At 28.0% G+C, this 20863-nt stretch overlaps 1 protein-coding gene across 4 annotated transcripts in view; it reads right to left on the bottom strand.

Annotated features, from left to right (window-relative positions):
* The window catches only part of LOC113376487 (low-density lipoprotein receptor), a 99006-nt gene that overhangs the window by 33703 nt on the left and 44440 nt on the right, over positions 1–20863 (bottom strand). For all 4 annotated transcript variants that reach the window (XM_026616423.1, XM_026616425.1, XM_026616424.1 and 1 more), the window contains exon 3: positions 9936–10058. In XM_026616423.1, the coding sequence (XP_026472208.1) occupies positions 9936–10058 (123 nt within the window). The remainder of the gene's footprint in view (positions 1–9935; positions 10059–20863) is intronic.

Raw genomic sequence — 20863 nt, 5'->3', positions numbered from 1 at the left:
AGTATTTTTAAATTCTTATTTTCAATCAATTTGAAAAAACTATATTATAAATTTCATATCCGAATCTCCTTTTGGCGCCCCCTAGGACGTGCGCCCGCATTTTTTGCATGCATCACACTATTAAATAGCAATCTTTCTCTACTTTAAGAGGTTTAAATTTAACATTATAGCTAATTTACTCGATAGTAACTGCAAATTCGTCAATCTTCTATGGAGATGGTTAAATTCAGCATAAGCTGCAAAATAATGTCGCTGAAAATTATCACGATCGTAATCTGTGATGTTTGTTTTTATTATTCTTGCTGTTTTTGCAATTTTACCGCCGTCTGGATGCAGATTACGTTGTTTGTTTTGAAATTAAAATTGCAAAATTAGCTCTAACAGATGATACAAATTTCTCGGTCTTAAAAATAAATAAATTCAATTACCATTACACTTAATAATTCATCAGCTACTGGATGAACTTGAATTCAGATAAATAATCATGATAGTTAATAACACAGGCCCAGATTGATGTATTTTACAAAAAAAAAGCTTATTAGATCATGTAAGTGGATACTCAATAGTCATTTAAGTTAGAAAAGGCCAAGAAATGACAAAAATTATGAGATTATAAATAATGCAAAAATACTAGATCGGAGATTTTGTCGTTTTTTAATATTTTTCAATTTTTCGCAATGTGACCCCCCAATTCGAGTTGACTGTATTGGAAAACATATGGACCTATGTATGTAATCATTGTTTTCTTACAGTTTACTAATGCGTTTTACCGATAATGATGAACACTTAAATATAAGACATCTGATATTTAAGCCAAATATTTTAATTTTAATTGCTTTTAGAACAGAGATCTATAAAAACTATTGTGATGATACTTCGCCCCAACGTTGCTTGGTAGAAGGCAACTCAGTGGTTGCCCTATTTATTTGTATGTTTTATGTCAGAAAGTAACCCAATAGTTGTTTTATTTAATATCGATATATTTTTAATTTATTGCAGAAATGCCGGATAGGACTATGCTCAATCGGAAACATACGATCTATATTTTCAAGTGAAATGGATATCATTACTGTTCGACGTCAGATTGTATAAAATGCGAATTTTCCGCGACATTATGAACACGATTTTAATTATTAACCATTAATTATAGAAAATAACCGTAAGATATATATGTACAATGTATACTTTTCATCTCATTGTAGCGATTTCAAAAGCACTGTTTGCCCCAATAAAAAACTTCTTATACCATGTTTGCCGAGAACATTTATATGAAACAGCATTTCTGAAGCTGTACAAAAAGGATTCATTATAGTAGAATAAGACTTATGACATGAACATAAAAGATTCAGCAAAAACAACGATCAAATTATGGTAATGGTCCGCAATAATTTATATAAAGCATATTGTATCTTCAAAAGAATACGTGCCAAAGGACTTTACTTAACGTACCAAACTATACCAAATTCGATAATGCTTTATTTTAATTTATTGATTATTAAAAACTACATATTTTCTTCTTTATTACAATTTATTATTATCATTTATAATTTCATACCACGTGCGTGCAACTTCGTAAGCAAAAAAAATTAGTCAAGTGCGAGTTCAAGCGCATTATTAAATTGCATAACATAAAACGCATGGATGATAATGATAAGGAAATCAAACATTGCGCTAAATTAATTAGTTGCCAATAACAGTTTTGCGCAATTGCATATCATCAGAATTTGCTGCTTTGGAAACCTCAGCAAAAAATTCCTCGCACAATTTCGGAGAAGTTGACCAACAAATAGAGAGATATAAAACATCCACAAGCTAATTTTTAGGTTTGAAATTATGCTTTCTCTGATGAGGTAAAAGATAATTTTAAAACGTTTTAGGTTACAGAAATTTAAAATGTTATACTTCACGCCAATAATTTTTCTGCATGAGAGACTTTGGATATTGGTCTCTTAAAATTGGTAATTCAAATATATCAATAGAAGTTGATTGAAAAATACTATTATGATATATAACATATAGTACTCTAGTCTAAAATTAAACTAGTTAAAAGTGGCATTTAGCCTTAAGGCAAGGTGCATGAACTTCGCAAAATGTGTAAGAATTGACTTCATCAATCGAAATTGAAATTTATATATTTAAATATAATTTTCAACTGTTTGTTTCAAAAATAAAGTTATCGCTTTCAATTAAATCTGAACATTGCGATTTCGAATAGAATTTTCTCGAATACATTTAAATTAATTGTAATTATACTAATTATATTGCATTGACACATGCTTGTATGCCCTAACAATGTAGCTTATTATTTTAAATTTTAATTAATTGATAATGTTTGACTCATCACATCAAAAAAGCAGTTTTTGACACAAATTTTGACTATAATATTTTCTCAAACTTTAATGAATGTTTAACATTCAACTATTTGTCGTAGGGCTGTAATATTTTAGTATGTTTTATGAGACCATGATATCTAGGGAATGCAATACCGATGAAAAGTTTCAATACCGGTATTTCGGTAATTTTTTATTTTAAAACCGGAATACCGGTAAATTACCGGTATTTTTATTATCTTAAACAATCGTAAACAAAATTGAATGTTACTAGTACAAATATAAAAAAATGTATATACAACTGCAACTATATTCAACTAAACAATAAAAACAGTAAAATAAAACAATAACTTTATTTTTTTAAATAATAATTTAACAAATTATTAAATTATATCCAATTTAATTAATTCATTATCTCTATCGAGTATATTCAGTACTTTTCACCAAAAACAAACTTATGAGTAAGAAAGACCAAAAACTCATGAAAGATCATATTACATTATTATAATAAACTGTATTGTCTGTATCCGATGTGTTAAATTAGCATAATCTCCAATATTTTAAAAAAATAATTTTACACACTAATTTAAGATCGGATACTTTGTCATGTAATGTTATTTAAAACAATGTGATGGTTCTATAGTATTTTCAAATTTCGAAACGTTTTCGAAAGAAAATATTTTATAATTGTAATAAGAAGTAAAAATATTAATCATAAAATTATCTATCAGTCCAATTCTATTTATTGTAACACGATATGAAGCCCTTAGTAAAGCAATTTAATGACGAGTTGAGATAATATTCGACATTTGTTTATCTTAGAGAATCACTTGAAGATATAGCTGTTTATGCGATTATGGAATTTAAAGATAAATTTGTTCCGAGAAATTTAAACTTTAGTGTATTATGTATCAAATAGCGCTTATGTAAAATTACCGAAAATATCGGTATTTTTTGGGTAAATACCGGTAAAAATACCGCCGAAAAATCGGGCGGTTTACCGGTAATTCGGTATACCGGTATACCGGTATTGCATTCCCTAATGATATCTATTGCCGAAAAAGGTTCATAAAAATCAGCTAAAAAAATTTCAACAGTTAATTTCAAAAAACGGCTCAGTAGATTTTTACCTTAAACTAATCAGTATCATTCCCAACATCCCAACCAATATATTTCGAATAGTTTTTGATTTTTTAAAATCGATTCAGAATTGAGAGCTAAAACGTGTAAGAATTTTTTTTCAATTTTCTGCTATTTACAAAGAAACGGCTCAGCCGATCGTCGCTCAAAACTAACAAACAATGGTCCTTATCAAGATACATCAAATGGCTTTTAAATTTTGGAAATCGGCCCAGCCATTTCTGAGAAAACATCGATTACGGCAAAAAATCTGTTCACATACACACACACACATACTTCTTTCAATTTTGGTCTCACTCGATTCAGAATAGCTTGAAATGTCGAGAAAAACAAACTTCACCTCCGGGATGTTAAAAAACACAGTTTTATTTTTTTGCACATTTTCAAAGTTTAACTTTTTTTAAATATGTGTATAAAAAAAAAAATTTAAAATTTAAATTACTTTTGGAGATATAGTTATTTGACCACGATAATCATCTTCTGTTTCCTTCCTCCGCAAAATTTAAACGCGTTTTTCTCGAAACTGTATTTTCCGATACGATACCCACTATTTCTCAACATCTACTGAACCTATTTACTTGAAACTTTCAAAAACTCTTTTTATAGGCTTTTCTTTAGTACAACTGCGCTCATCTCCAAATTAAGATTTTTACTACATAAAAAAATCGATAATATCTAAAAAGCTTGTTCATACGATAGCGACATACTAAATTAATAAAAAAAATCTGTTCAGATTATTTAAGGTGCTAAAATCATGGGTATGATGAGGTGCAATTTTTTGAGATCGCCCACTTCATCACTTTCTTTTTTTATCTTCTCAAAAAATTAATAACTTGTAGAAAAAAATATAGTTAAAATATTGTTCGTTTTTTGCGGCCTTTCAAAAATCGCATAAAATCTAATCTCTTGCAATTATGCCTAATTTTCTACTTATAATTACTTATGAAATATGTAATAAAAAAAACTAAAAACCTCTTACATATTTTAAATCTTTTATACTATCGATACAATTTCTGTATTTTGCTGTATTATTAAAATGATTCAAATTCTTGAGAAACCATGAAAATAAATTCTTGAAGAAGTAAAAGCATGCAAACACTTGAATTAAGTTATAATTGATCAAACGGTTGTAATTAGAAACGTTAATAACATCGGTAGAAGAAGAAAAAATCAGTATTTTGTCCTGGAGATATGCAACAAAGTAATAAAGCGTCAAAAATAAATATGTTTTAATTTACATTACATATATATTTATAAATGCATATATTTTAATCTTGCATCCGTTGGAGTCAATTTTATCGTGCATCTAAACTTTGTTGATATTTTCATCCAAAATAGCATACTCATGTGATTGCAAGCAAAAATATCGAATGCCCAAATTGATATAGCTAATTAATTATTTCATCTCCGTAAACTCTATAAAAAACACATGCTTGCCGATAGCAAAACCTGCACTGATTACCGGCATATCTGACCCCGAATTCATTTTGCACATTTAAATTGATTAAACTCTGATTAATAGCTTATAATTGAAATAGATGTGATCCTGAACAACATAACGACAAAATCTTTGCAAAGGCAAAGAACTCTCAAGAATAGCATCTACTGTAGTAGGAAGATAAAGCAAAGAGTTTAATTATTCTTAATTGAAAACTGAATGAGTATAGAATATGTCAATATTTTGTCCAATGACATCGGACAACGTCTGACCTTGATTCTAAAATTTATCATCTATGGTGTCCATATATAGGAACAAATATTGATGGTCGCGGACAACACGCGGCGATGTTGAAGTCTGGCGACCTTTCGTGAACTTCATTTATTTATCTGGCCGTAGATTAAATGCATTGCAGTGCAATACACTAAGAGGACATGCAACCAGTAGTAATATAATATGCTGAATAATTTGAATCAATCTTTGACACATTTTTCCCAAACGCTCAAATAGAGCGACTTTGAAAATGACCTTCAACAACAAAGAAAGATCATATCGTTCACCACCGAGTGTTTTGACCATAATATCTGGTATCAATAATAGTCCAGTCATTTAAGCTTAAATTAGGTAAGAATCTCGGAATTCGAGATAACCAGCTGTATATCTGTAAATACCCTAAAATAGCATCCTAAAATTTGTCTCAAAACCTACATGTGGTACGTATACCCTATCATATGTAGGTTTTGAGATAATTGTAGGGTATTTACGGACTTACAATGACCGGACTATAACACTAGTTCTTCTTTCTTTGGAAATAGAATCAATTGCTCAAAAGTAAGTTTTATGGCTGAACAAGTACATTAAAGTAATCGATGCATCGTTTTTTACTTATTTCAAAAATTGTCGCATCCTGTTTCAATAATCTATCCGCGCAAAATTTTATCCATTTCTCGCTTCTTTTTATTTTATAAACATGATACTCTGGTGATTGCATAATGCATTTATTAACTTCTTGATAGATTTTGAAATACACGAGGTATCAGAAAATTTTAGCAAGTCGTTTTCAGATCATACTGGTATACTCCAGAAGTGTATGTACATATGTGATTTTGTTTTAATTATTTTAGCACACAACCTGACCATCTCAGCAATAATTATTTGTAACGATCCAATGCCCGATGGTCTTCGAAAATGACCAGACAAAAGCTATTTGAAGTTGTCTGAAACTTTTTTTTTAATTTTCAAAAAGCAATTTTAGTATTCTTAGTGTTCTATGAACTGCAAGGCAATTCCTTATAACGCAGCATTAGTAGAAGGATAATATCTGTTTTCAAGTGAAAACACTACAGCTTCATATCAACCTGTGCTAGAGGAAAATAGTACGTGGAACCTTTGGTTCCAAGATTAAAGCTTTTATAAGCTCTGTCTGATACTTATATATAAGTCATTCTTTTACAAACCGTACACCATCCAGACCTTGACATTTTAGAATTATCTAAACTTTTTTTTACATATAGTGTACATAAAATGATTTGACACGTGTTTAAGGATTTTATTGAAAAAAATTTTTACGTAAATATTTACGATGAAATATGGATTTTTTGCTCAATTTCTATGAACATCCTCTGCGGTAAATTAATTATCTCCAGTTGCGCTGATCGGATCAGTGTTATTTTTTTATTGGGTAAAGAGGGAAAATGACAAATTTTAGAAAAACATGTTTGTATGATTAGAAAAAAAGGTTGAATCTAACTGAACAATCCGTCTACTTTCAAATATTGTTGTTAAAAATCTAACTTTACTTGGTTTTGAGATATTGGCAGTGGATCTTTTTACCCGCGAACTTTTGAGCCACGCTTTTGAGCTCTACCCTAATATGTTTTTCGACTATATATTTATTTTTCGCCAGAAACGAAATTATAAAATATTTTTCAACCGAAAAACAGTAAGATTGTTATTTCGAAAGTGAAATCTTTGAGGTCCCCGACGTGGAAGTTCGACTCGCGCTAGAAAATATTTAACATCTTTGATGTACAAAGATACCAAGATTGCAAAAACAATTTTTTTTTAAATCATTCCAAAGATCAATTCAATATGAGTGTAATTAAAAAAAATTACAATACTGATCTAATCAGCACAACTGGAGATAATTAATTTACCGCAGAAGATTTTCATAAAAATTGAGCAATTTTTTATAGCAAAATCCTGAAATACGTGTCAAATGATTTTATGTATTATATCTGAAAAAAAATCAAACAATTCTAAAATATGACATTTTATTTTTCCGAAAATCCGTGCGATTTGTAAAATAATGACCCATTTAGTTCTATAATGACAAAGAAACAGGTGTCTTCTTAAAAAATATCAACAATATCTGATTTAATGCTTTAACCCATTGTAGTGAAATTGGCTTTCAAATGTTCGGGAATGAATGAAATACGAACTAACCATAAGATTCGAAAATCTGAACAATATGATTTATGCATTTTTTTCTAATTTGGTTTCATGTTCTGGAAAGTTTCTGCAATTTGCCAATGTCAAGTATAATTCCACGCATAGCTCTTCTTAACATTTTTTGTACTTCGGAAATCTTCAGTTCTTTTTATCGACGGTCGACAATTTGTTTTTTCAAGACTAAATTGTATATAAATAAACTGTTCTCAGACAGAAGCTGATATCGTTCGACAGACATATGTTGATCGTTTTGTAAAAAAATAAGTCTAGTTGAACTTTAATAAAAAAAAATGTGATAAAATTCAAAACAGACGCATGTCAAATATGTTTTATCAGGTTAATAGATTTTTTCCTGACCTAGTAAACTATATAATTTTCCAAGGTTATGGATGTGCGTTCAAAAAAAAATTCTTATCAGCAATAATATATAGTAACGATCGAGATGATTTAAATTATTCAAATCATGTGTAGATCATCATAGATTTGTTTCTAAAAAAATTGATAAAGTTATTTTATTTATTTTTACTGTTTTAATTTGTCTAAAGGTTAAAAGAATTAATCATCCAGGAATGATGTTTTATGTCAATTATGCGTTTTCGATTCATGCATAAATGAAAATGAATGAAGCGATTTAAATTATTTAAACTCAATTTAGTGGCAATTAGTAAGCACCCGTAAGCATTTTTGAGAATAATTCATCAATATAAATTACATGAAACTATTTGTTTGTTTTGTTTGAAAATTTTAACATCATTAAACCAAATGTAATTCGAATTGTCTACAGTTGCACATCATGAAAGTTAATTATGCCAATGATGATAAATTTTTACTGTTTATTATACAATCCCATCTATTGGATATTTTGTAGAAATAATAGCATTGAAAATTGAATATTATACCATTTAATTTTAATTTTAATCACTCGTATCTTGTCGAAAATTGCTTTTTAATCTATAATTCGTTTCGATTATATCAACGTTCAGTTTATATAAATATATAATTTTTTAGAGTACATGATACAAACCAATTATTAAAAGCTTACATTAACATTTCCTCTATTACGATTGTAAATTTTTCGTAAAGTGCACTTTATCTATACCTGTAATATTTTAATTAGAATAATTAGTAATAACCGCACCTCTATCAAATGATATAAATAGCTAATTATTATATAGTATTTATCATTGCATATATAGCATTCATGCGTTGATGAACATTCATAGTTAAATAAGTATAGCCAAAATAATTGGATTATTTCTGAAAAAAAAAAATCAATTATGCACAACTTATCTTGAAACAAAATTTTGTGATTTTGAAAGAAATGTTTGTGTTCATGAAACAAGTATAAAATTTTCATCGAAAACACTGGTTGTTCAAAATACATTTTTCAGCATTTTCTTGACATGATATAAAAATGCGTTTATATAAAGTGTTGCATGAATCTTCGGAAATTAAATACCAAATTTTGGTTTTATTTATTAATAACCAACTGATTTTATTTTAAGAGATGAATTTTTTTAAAGCAAAATCAGATTACTTGGCATTTTAAAAATATGCTTGTTAAATTTAATATTTAGTTTGGATAAGATAATATTTTGAATTAAGAAAACTGAATAAAGAATTTGCAATATATTTATTTTTGATATAATTATTTTCGAATATTAATAATTAAGTTGATAAGTACATAATTAAAGTAGTGTACCAGCCTATGGAATTATTAAAAAAAAAACTTCGTTGAACTGTTGAGACTTGAAGTAAATATTTTTTTATAGATTCAAAAATAACGATCGTTTTTTCCGAAAATCCATGCAACAACAGACATTAAACCTTAACCCTTTCGCTACGGGAGTGTCTCTGCTGTACGGGACAACGTGCCGCTTAGGTGCACTACTGAACAGACAGGCACAACGATATATATTTGTATCATGATCAATAAAAATGTGTTAAAAATTCAAAATTACGCTTCTAATGAACTAGAGATTACAATAAGAGTCTAGAATTCTCAATAGTTTAATTCATGGCTTCTTAAACTATGGGTCGCGATATATATATATATATATATATATATATATATATATCATTCAATAGCATCACGTCTAGATTTTTGTAAATTCTAGACCTAAAAAAATCATCTAAAAATATTAATTTCTGACAAAAAACTTGCGATCATAAATAGGGTCGCAAATGACAAAAGTTTAAAAAGCATTTTTTAAACTTTAATTCATAGTGATAAGTCTTGAACTAAAGGCAAACACCTCATGTCGTCCATGGACGACATTGATAGCGAAAGGGTTAATATAACTGTTAGTTAATGATATTTCCCAAAATGAATAACGTGATCTGTTTATAGAGCGCTCGGTTTACATATAACCATGCGTTAAATTTTAATATGATTTTTGAACCGAAAGCTTCGCATATGAAGTATCAGATACCTGTGACAAAGTCAGATAATAAATGTACGTGCCCAGATATTGTATTTGAATGCAGCATTCGGTAAGCATGTTGTAATATTACTTTGATATAAATTTACTAAAGTTTCTATAAATGAAATTCAAATAAAAAGTTATGAAACTCACGGCATTTGAGCGGGTCCTCGTCGCTTCCATCGGAACAATCCTTCTCGTTGTCGCAATGCCATCGCTGCGGTATGCACCGGCTGTTATTGCATCTGAACTCGTTTTCAGAACAAACTCGAACTTCTACAGAGAAATAGAGATATTCTAATTAAAGCTGTACAATTATGAACTATAATTGGCCTGCAAACAAACTACAGTTATGTATAGTTACCAGAAACTGGTAACAAAACTATAACCAGAAATTAGATTCATAAACTAGCATCGTGCCTTAAAGCAAATTGCTGGTACTTTCCGTACTAAGATTGAACATTCGAAAAAAAATCTGTAATCAATAAATATTGATCAATGATTACAATTGTTTTAAACATTTTCAAATAGATAATTAAAATCAATCACTATATATTTTGTCGTTCACAAAATATACAGTGACGATCTTATCGCTCAAAGCACTTGAGAAAGTTTACATTAGCAAGAGGTGCCGAATAAATCCGTCTGAGGATATATTTCTTACGATTAGAATAACGCATTTGAAATATGTAGATTTTCAAACTAAATTGTAAATTTAAAATTCATATTTGAAGTATAAAATTTTGTATATTTTTAAAAATTTTGAAAATATTTTTTCTGAAACTTTAAGTTTGCTTGAACCGTATAAGTAAACTTTAAAAACTAACAATCTTACGGAACCCATAGAAATGTAAACAAAATTCATACTTAACATTAAAATCTCTATAAATATCTAATAATTTGATGTGCTATGTCTAATGATCATTTTTAACGCGCCAAATGGCATTTTTTTCACTTTTTTACTCGATCTCCGAAATCGCTAGACCTGCCTTCCCAAAAATTTAGTCAGTGTTCATTTTGTCAATACAAGTAAAATGTTTTATTGAATTATGAAAAACGGACGCTTCGTTCTCTTTAAAACAAAGTTACCGTTTTTGGCTATTTTTTCCCCGTATATCCGAAACGGATAGACCTGTATTGTCCAAAAACTAATCAGCACGCCTCCTTATCGATAGAAATTGAATGAATCAAATCGATTTAACTGTGTTCCCGAAATTGTCGACGAAAATTTCATATCCGCACATACATACATCCATTTTTCCAAAGTATGCCAAAATGTTCAGAAACCTCTCAAGCGTAAAGATATATCAAAATTTTCATTTTCGATTTTTTTGCAATTACTATAACTTACACTACGGGAATTTTATTAATAATGCAATAATAATCACAGCCGTTGAGATTACATGATCGACATTCATGCAGCATTGAATTGTTATATACAAATTCAAATATAAACAAGTGCTTATAGAGGATTCGATCGCAACATAAATTCGAATTAATTCATTATAATCTATGTAACTAAAATGTTAACAATGTTGTAGTACGACCAAGCACGACCTAGCTAATGTATAAAACCCACAATACCTGCTATCGAACATGTAAATTTATTATCTATGTAACCAATATTAATAACATTGTAACATATTACAGCTTCATGTTGGTTATGAGTATGCCCACGAAGAGCAATTTTCACTCGATGTTGTATTTGCGATCTATAATGTAAAGTGAAAATTGGATATCATGCGGCATGATATCGAGCATGGCCGAGGTTGGTATCGAACTCGGGACTAGCTTGTACTAGCCTACGTTCTTAACCGGTTACGACATAGTGGATCCCTATTCAGTTTCACAAAAAAAACTAAGGGGCCGATTCTGCCGTAAAATAGACCAATGTTACGTAGCGTTTTTTATATAAAGTGGCACTAAAAACTGACAAAATCTCCTATGTGGTTGCTGTGCAGTCAGGCGTTTATATTAACCTATAATTTATATTATAGAAAACCTAACCTAGAAAACGCACAAATGTCACAAAAACAATGTTATCATAATTGCATCTTTGAGATATGGCTTGATAACGTATGAGTGAAGTTGCATTTTATGTGTAAAACACCTGACCACACAGCAAATACATGGCATTTTGACAGTATTTAATAGCATTTTGTATGAAAAGTGGAACATAACATAACCTTGCCATAACTATTCGTTGACCCATAAATCATGTATGATTTTTTTTTATCAAGTCTTGCATACGTTTTCAATCTCAGCTCGACTTTTCCTCAGTGGATTTAACGCACAGGCGAAGAAATGACCACACAAAATGAATATTAATTATGAAAAAGAATAACATATTTAATTTGAGAAATTAAACTAAAATTAAATATAACCAACTACAATGTTGAGCTATGTCAAATAAAACACACTTTTATTTTACATAGTTCAACACGATGGTTGGTCATATTTAATTTTAGCAGTTAAAATAGAACACTGACTTTTATTAAAACACTTTTTTACAGTAAGTGAAATTAAAAATTTCAAATCAAGAAATTATCTCGCAAAAATAGATACAAGATTAATACATATTATATAAATTGCTAAAATCTCAGTTTAATAAAGTTTTTTTTATTTATAACTGAGTTTTATTTTAGTAATCAGCAATACATAAAGATTTGTTCAAGCTAAATTGAGATTATACTTATTCGGTTATTTTATTCGCAATATGTAAAAATGGTAGCATGACATCAGACAGCAGCGATGTTCATTTTTACTTGAAAATATAGATCAAAAATATCTTTCTACTTGAAATTAAGCTCATTCAGGGCACTGTGGTGTGAATTTTGGCAATGGGAAATCTCTTACAATATTCTTCCTTGAACCGAATTGGAGTTTAACTCGCTCACGGACGTGCCCTAAGACAGCACCAGCTATATATGTATATGTATATATATATATATATATATATATATATAAACACGTGTATAGAGAACATTAAGAGAACAAAAATTATATATTCACCACGTTACTCGAAAATTTAAAAACATGCGCGCTTCGAATATTGCCGTAATTTTAAAGATTCCAATGGCAAACTTTCACAATAAAATATGCTCCCACCCGTAAAAATTTCTAGCAAGTTTTGCAACTTGTATTCCTATTATCAAAAACTCATTTCCATCTTTTGAACTTCAGAAGAATTCACAAATTCGTTATTAAGAGCAATGCAGAAACCAAGACGCTCCCTTATTACTTCCAAATCAAATTATATTTTCGTCATACTATAAATATCATAATTCATTTGTAAACGATAAATTCGATCACATAAAATAGTTATTTGCGAAAATATACACATTGTATTTTAAACATGGAATCATTGTACAATGTAATGTAAGTACACTTATAAAACTTATGCTAACCATTTTTTGCCTAATTCATAGCGTGATAGATTTTTGCGCAATAACTTGCTTATAATTTTTATAGAACAAAAAATGTAAATACATACTTGTTTACGGCACGTGTTTGGGAATCAATTTGTTATTTTTCTATAGAAAATTACAAGACAAGTATTTAACATTAAGTTTTGTAACGTTTGGAATTTTCGTTACGTATTTTCATAATTATATTTGGATTATTCGATTTGGTCTTTCTAACACAAATTAAAAATACAATAATTAAATGTAACTTATTTGGATGTAACTCTATTTTGGAAAACATAATTTGAATAATAACTTGATTTTTACAAGCTATTTTTGAAATTTTAACTTTAAAGAGGTCGTTCGCTCTATTTAAATTTACGATATTACAACCCTCAAAAATCGACAAGCCAGATCAAATGAAGGTAATATTAACGATGATGAATCTATTACCATAGGCTTGAATATAATTATATCTGTAAAATTATTATGCAAGAGAAAAAATCATTAATTTTACGTTATAGATTTCAAATAGCATACATATTTCTCTAATTATTCCAAAACAATTAAAATCTTCAAAGTAAAATTATTACGTTTGTCACACAATAGAAAATAATTGCATCGGAACATTTAATTGAGTATCAATTAGTCGAGGGATTTTTCATGAACTTTATGAATAGCGTCAAAGCATCAATATATACATTCATCAAATATATCAATATATAAGATAAATAATTGAATTTTCAATTCATCATATAGTACTTGTTTTATTTGAATAACATATAATGCAATTTTTCTATAATACAACAGATGAAACTTTATATATATCCATGTGAGAGCGTGTGTTGACATTATTGAAAATGAATGTATAAAATAAAAATAAAACATTTTTGAAATTATATTTTATTATAATTTAAATTAACAAGATCTATGTTATAATCCTTTAGTATTTATTATTTTTATTTTACTTATTAGCTTTATTTGTTCATGATGTGCAAATTCGTATAGATAGAAAAGTTATTTGTCAACTTGCGATGAAGAATTAAATGCATAAAATTCATATTAAAAAATAAAGAAATGTTCGAGAATTCTCTATAAATAATGTGGAACTTCAATTTTTAAATATCCGTTTGGTCTTTATAAAAATGAATGGTAAAATAAAGGTTTATTTTTTTTTGTTTTACAATAAACGTTTTATATTTAATTTCAATCGCTGAAGATGAAAAATAATGTAATAAATGTAAAAATTAATTAATCGTCAATGTTTTCCTCAAATCAAAATTTTTCGTCTCGGTAATACATTTTTAAATAAATTATATAATAAAGTTACGATGTCTCATTTGAATAATAGAAATTTCCGTAGGGTAAGTATCATAATCGCAGAAAAATCGAAAATGAAAATTTTATATATCTTTACGTTTCAGAGGTTTCTGAACATTTTGGCATACTTTAGAGAAAATGAATGTGTGTGTGTATACGTATGTGCGGACATAATTTATCGTCGACGATTGCGTGAACACGATTCAACCGATTAGAGTATTTCAAAAAACAATCGATTCCTATTAATAAAGAGACGTGCTGATTAGTTTTTGGCAAAAACAAGGTAACAGTTTCAAAGATACGGGGCAAAAAGTGCAAAAAGTGCAAAAATCGGATTTCAGTTTTTGAGAGAACGGAGCGTCCGATTTGAATAATTCGAAAAACATTTTACTTGTATTGACAAAATAAACAACTAGTGAATTTTTTGGGAAGGCAGCCTTTCTGGAGATCCAATAAAAAAGAGTTAAAAAAAGCCATTTGGCGGTCAACAATGATCATTAGCCACATCATATTATAAGATATTTTATATAGATTATAATAATAAGTACAAATTTTGTGTACATTTATATGGGTTCCGTACCAATGCTTACTCGTTAGAAAAGAAATACATACAAAAAAATAAATTTTTCAAAAAAGTTGATTTTTTTTCAAAAAATTTAAAATTCTCAAAAATCAATTTTTTTTCAAAGTTTTCAGAAATCAGTAAAGCTTTTAAAAATTTCAAATTGTAGTACGGGAAGTTCCATAATTTAAATTTGTCACAACGCATGGGTTCCGTACCAATGTTTACTGGTTAGAAAAGAAATACATACAGAAAAAAAAACATTTTTTTTAAAAAAGTTGAGCTTTTCTAAAAAATTTAAAGTTCTCAAAAATCATTTTTTATTCAAAGTTTCCAAAATTCAGTAAAGCTTTTAAAAATTTAAATTATGGTATGGGAAGTTCCATAATTTAAATTTGCCATAAGGCACAATGCATGCACCATTAGTTTTACTGAAGAAGAGTCAAAATAGGGCTCGAAACGTAAAGAATATATATATATATATATATATATATATATATATATATATATTCAATAGATAAGTCCTGGATTTTTTCAATATATTGATTGTTTCTTTTCCGAACAGTAAATCCAATAATAAAAAACAATTTGTTTTTTGAAGATGTTTAATACGACGTTTCGGAACTAGGTACGTTCCATCATCAGGTTTATTCTGTCAAATACAATGTTTTTTAAAATACTGATTAACATTAATTAACAATGGTCAATACAGATTAATTAGAAAAAAAAAATTTGTTATAAAGGAATGGATTATGTACCGGATAGATAGTAATAAGACTTAACTAAAAAAGGTTTTATATAAAATTGAGAAGCAAAAATTATTTACCTGTAATAATTTATATATCCATATCACTAATATTTTTTTGTTAAAAACACTCGATTTTTTTGGAAGATATTTGTAGATGTTACGACTACACAAGACTTAAACACACTGATATGGATTTCTGTCTGCCAGATGTAAAGGACAAAGCACGGAACTCTTGGCAAAAATGATTTTTTATGGCTCTTGTTTGGTAATTTACGAAAAAAGGAAAAATATTGCTTTAGTAAATGTTGAGAAATATTATGTATATATATATATATATATATATACATACATACATGAACATGTATATGCACACCTACATACTCATACATACATATGCACATATCTATATATTAATGTATCCACAATTATACACATGAACACATATGCAAGTGTATGTGTATAGTGTATACCCAAAAACATACATATAAGCATATATATGGATGTACATATATTATAACATATATACATGTATATATATACACATATTCAAAAACTATTAGGATTAATTATTTTTAATCAGGTTTAAAAAATTTAAATATGAGTCATGAATGATATTGTGATCTGATCTTTTATTAACACTTTTTGACGAATTCAAAAAGATTAAACTGCTTTCAGAAAAAAGTCTTTTAAAAGTACAATCCTCTTTTTCTGAAAGCAGTTTAATCTTTTTGAATTCGTCAAAAAGTGTTAATAAAAGATCAGATCACAATATCATTCATGACTCATATTTAAATTTTTTAAACCTGATTAAAAATAATTAATCCTAATAGTTTTTGAATATGTGTATATATATACATGTATATATGTTATAATATATGTACATCCATATATATGCTTATATGTATGTTTTTGGGTATACACTATACACATACACTTGCATATGTGTTCATGTGTATAATTGTGGATACATTAATATATAGATATGTGCATATGTATGTATGAGTATGTAGGTGTGCATATACATGTTCATGTATGTATGTATATATATATATATATATATATACATAATATTTCTCAACATTTACTAAAGCAATATTTTTCCTTTTTTCGTAAATTACCAAACAAGAGCCATAAAAAATCATTTTTGCCAAGAGTTCCGTGCTTTGTCCTTTACATCTGGCAGACAGAAATCCATATCAGTGTGTTTAAGTCTTGTGTAGTCGTAACATCTACAAATATCTTCCAAAAAAATCGAGTGTTTTTAACAAAAAAATATTAGTGATATGGATATATAAATTATTACAGGTAAATAATTTTTGCTTCTCAATTTTATATAAAACCTTTTTTAGTTAAGTCTTATTACTATCTATCCGGTACATAATCCATTCCTTTATAACAAAATTTTTTTTCTAATTAATCTGTATTGACCATTGTTAATTAATGTTAATCAGTATTTTAAAAAACATTGTATTTGACAGAATAAACCTGATGATGGAACGTACCTAGTTCCGAAACGTCGTATTAAACATCTTCAAAAAACAAATTGTTTTTTATTATTGGATTTACTGTTCGGAAAAGAAACAATCAATATATATATATATATATATGTGTGTGTGTGTGTGTGTACTGTATATATGTATATATATCTTGACACCAGTTTGATATTGATCATAGCGTGTGTTCACATACTATGTACCAATGTTTTTATATCAGTAGATCTTCATATTAGATATGATTCGCAAAAATGGTACATTTCACGTATACATGTCATGTATACGGGATGAGGCGAACAAAAATTGCAACATATGTGTATTTCCTAGCGCACGTACTACAAAGCTGACACGAAGCAATTGCTACTTTGTCATCATGCGCCGCATGAAAACATTATATTTAGTATTTGGTGTTATTGTACCAAATAGGTCGCATACAAAGTAACACGGACTACGTAATATACAAAAAAGCTCGTTTAGGGAGATTCACAGACAAGAAAATCGAAATCGTTACATGAGCTTTTTATGAAAGTCTGATTGGTGATAACTTCATGAAAATCTACATATATAACGGGTGGTCCATCTAGTGGCCCTAGTGATCTAGTGATCTTACGATTTAGATATTTCTCTAAACAAAACATATAAAGTATTATACATCGTTAGAAAGGTCTCAAAATTAGTTTTTTTTCATATATCGCAACTTCGAATTCCGCACGGTGTGGCCTACAGGCAAGTTGCTATCAATAAATTCCAATTTTTAAATGGGCCACCCATAGAAATAAAGCAGCAACAAAAATGAAGAATTATTGACAATTATAGTGATTGCGCTTAAATTAATATTAAATTAGATAATTTAACACACCAATCGCCACTATATTTAAAAAATTTCACATGGTAACTTTATTAGATGATTTTTAAAAATGTATCAAGAAAATCAAAAAAAAAAATTGCCAAAATTCCCTGAAAACACAATTTTTTATGTCATACATATGACTTTTTGAATTCACATATGTATATTGAATTCGTTTTTTTTTTTAAAAAAAAGCTGCAAATATATCGTTTACTTTGAACATTTGTGATGGACGTCGTCTTCTACCAAATCGTATATGTCAAACATATATGTCTGACATGACTCATGTGAAACTTCTTAGAGTCAGATGCATATGATGGACATGACGATTAACGTGTTAAAATAAATATAAACTTATTTTTGCCTGATAATATTGAGCTGAAATGCCTAATCTGTAATAATTATAATTAAACTCAAATTATACATTACAGTATATGTGTACGAGGTCTGTTCAAAAAGTACCCGGAATTTTCGTTTTTTCAAAAAAATATTTATTTATTCGTCTACATTAATGTGGTCCCCTTCAAAGTAGTCCCCCCCAGATATAATACACTTATGCCAGCGTTTTTTCCAATTTTCGAAGCACCCTTGATATTCACTTTTTGATATGTCCTTGAGCACTCTCAGCGATTTTCTTCAATCGAGGAAAACCGCCGTCCTTTCATGGGTCTCTTCAACTTTGGGAATAGGAAAAAGTCACACGGAGCCATATCTGGTGAATTTTTGCACTTTGCAACACTTTATTTCATTTTTTACGCAAAATTTAATACAAATTCTTTGACTTTTCAATTCTTCCATTGTAAAAATCGCCGAGCTCAGAAAAACACGGTCGAACCTTAGCGACTACCACAGACAAAGTAAACAGTGAATATAGCTGAAAATTTCATCATACTTTAGGGGCATGTATACCAACACAATAAAAAAAAAATTTTGACAATCAGACACTCCAGACCCGCGAAATTTAATTATTAGTAATTCCGGGTACTTTTTGAACACACCTCGTATGTATATATATATATATATATATATATATATATATATATAACCAGTGCTAGTCAAAATAAACATTTTCTTTTAATATCAAACATTTTTATCTAAATTACGAATGAAAATAAATATCGTTTCAGATAGATATGAGATTGATCGATTGGATGACAGAAAAGAGAACCGTATTTTATATTATATATATATATATATATATACATATATAACTTTATTATTTTAAATTTTACCACTCATTTTTTTTTTAAAGAAATATTTCTTGAATTTATCTTTCATAAATATTTCTTACGTTTCTGGGATAAGTTTTTTTATGCAATCTCAGTAATAAACATGTAAAAGTCTAAGCATTTTCAATTATAAAGTTTAGTGAATCTACAATTTGATACTTAGTGAGTGTTTATTGAAAAAAATCCTGTTTAAATTAATTAAAGAAGGGGACGTTCTATATCCTCGAAACGTATAAAATATTTATAAATAAATAATTAAATTTTAAAATAATTTTTTTGAGATTAAAAGGATGTTTTTAGTTCATAAAAATAAAAAAAACAATTTAAATCTTGAAATATTAGTATAAAATATATTATTATAACTTATGTCAATTTTTTAAAAATGTTGTATAATTATTATAACTTTATAAAATTTATAATTATGATCATCAAAATCAATGTACAAATTGATTCTTAGTGAGCGTATAATTAAAAATAAAAGATTTTAATTAAATGAAGAAGAGGATAAATATACTCGAAACGTATAAAATATATATAAATAAAAAATTAAATACTTCATAAAAATAAAAAATAATAATAGCTATCCAGAAAAACTTTATATTAAATCACAATAACGGTTCATTAACTAATCTGTTCTTTCAGATTATATTACAAAAAAAATTGAAAGTATCAAAAGTTGATAATTTCAATTGCAATTGTATCATGATCAAAGTAATTTGCAAATTAAAATATAAATAAAATTATGATTTATTATATAAATAGCATGCTACTCTAACAAAAATGTATTTCAACAAAAAAAATAAAGATTTTTTTAAAACTTTTGTTGCTCTCGAATACTAGAGAATATTTATTTTAGTAATTTAAGTAAACTATAATGACTAGAATTTAAGTTCTACTATAAATCTTTGTTAGATATCATCTAAACTTAAATCAAATAATTTAATAATTCAATTCGCGCCTTCATTTATATTCGCATATATACATAATTATAAAGACTTTATAATGAATAATTTCATGTGAAGTCGGAAATGATTATTTGATATAGAACAGGGCTTCTTATACATTTGTTATTTGCGACCCCATTTACGATTTTTGACGACCCCACATATATGAAAACAAAATTTTTTCAAATGACTTATTTATTTGGTAAAAATATACATATACATATAAAAATATATAGTTTGAAAATTTGTTTAAAACATACAAAAAGCAAGACATGATGTTATGAAATGATATAAATATTTCACATTGAAATCTCTCGCGACCAAAGAGTTTTTTCACGCGACCCATAGTTTAAGAAGCCCTGATATAGAATAATGTCTACATACCGTGCCTTGCACCAAGTTCGGTGGTAGGTCTGGAGCCTGGTATGGTTATTGCCACTACATAAAAGGTGTGAATCGCAACACCAGCGAAAAGTAGCGGAAACCAAAAAGCTGGCACCTTCATAATGGCCCTTAATACTTTACGAGAGCACT

The sequence above is a fragment of the Ctenocephalides felis genome, unplaced genomic scaffold, assembly GCF_003426905.1.
Source record: "Ctenocephalides felis isolate EL2017-DRISC unplaced genomic scaffold, ASM342690v1 CF-g0.4_SCAFFOLD_01886, whole genome shotgun sequence".
Taxonomy (NCBI): domain Eukaryota; kingdom Metazoa; phylum Arthropoda; class Insecta; order Siphonaptera; family Pulicidae; genus Ctenocephalides; species Ctenocephalides felis.
Note: the sequence above shows the minus strand (reverse complement) of the source record. Positions and strands in the feature narration are given on the sequence as shown.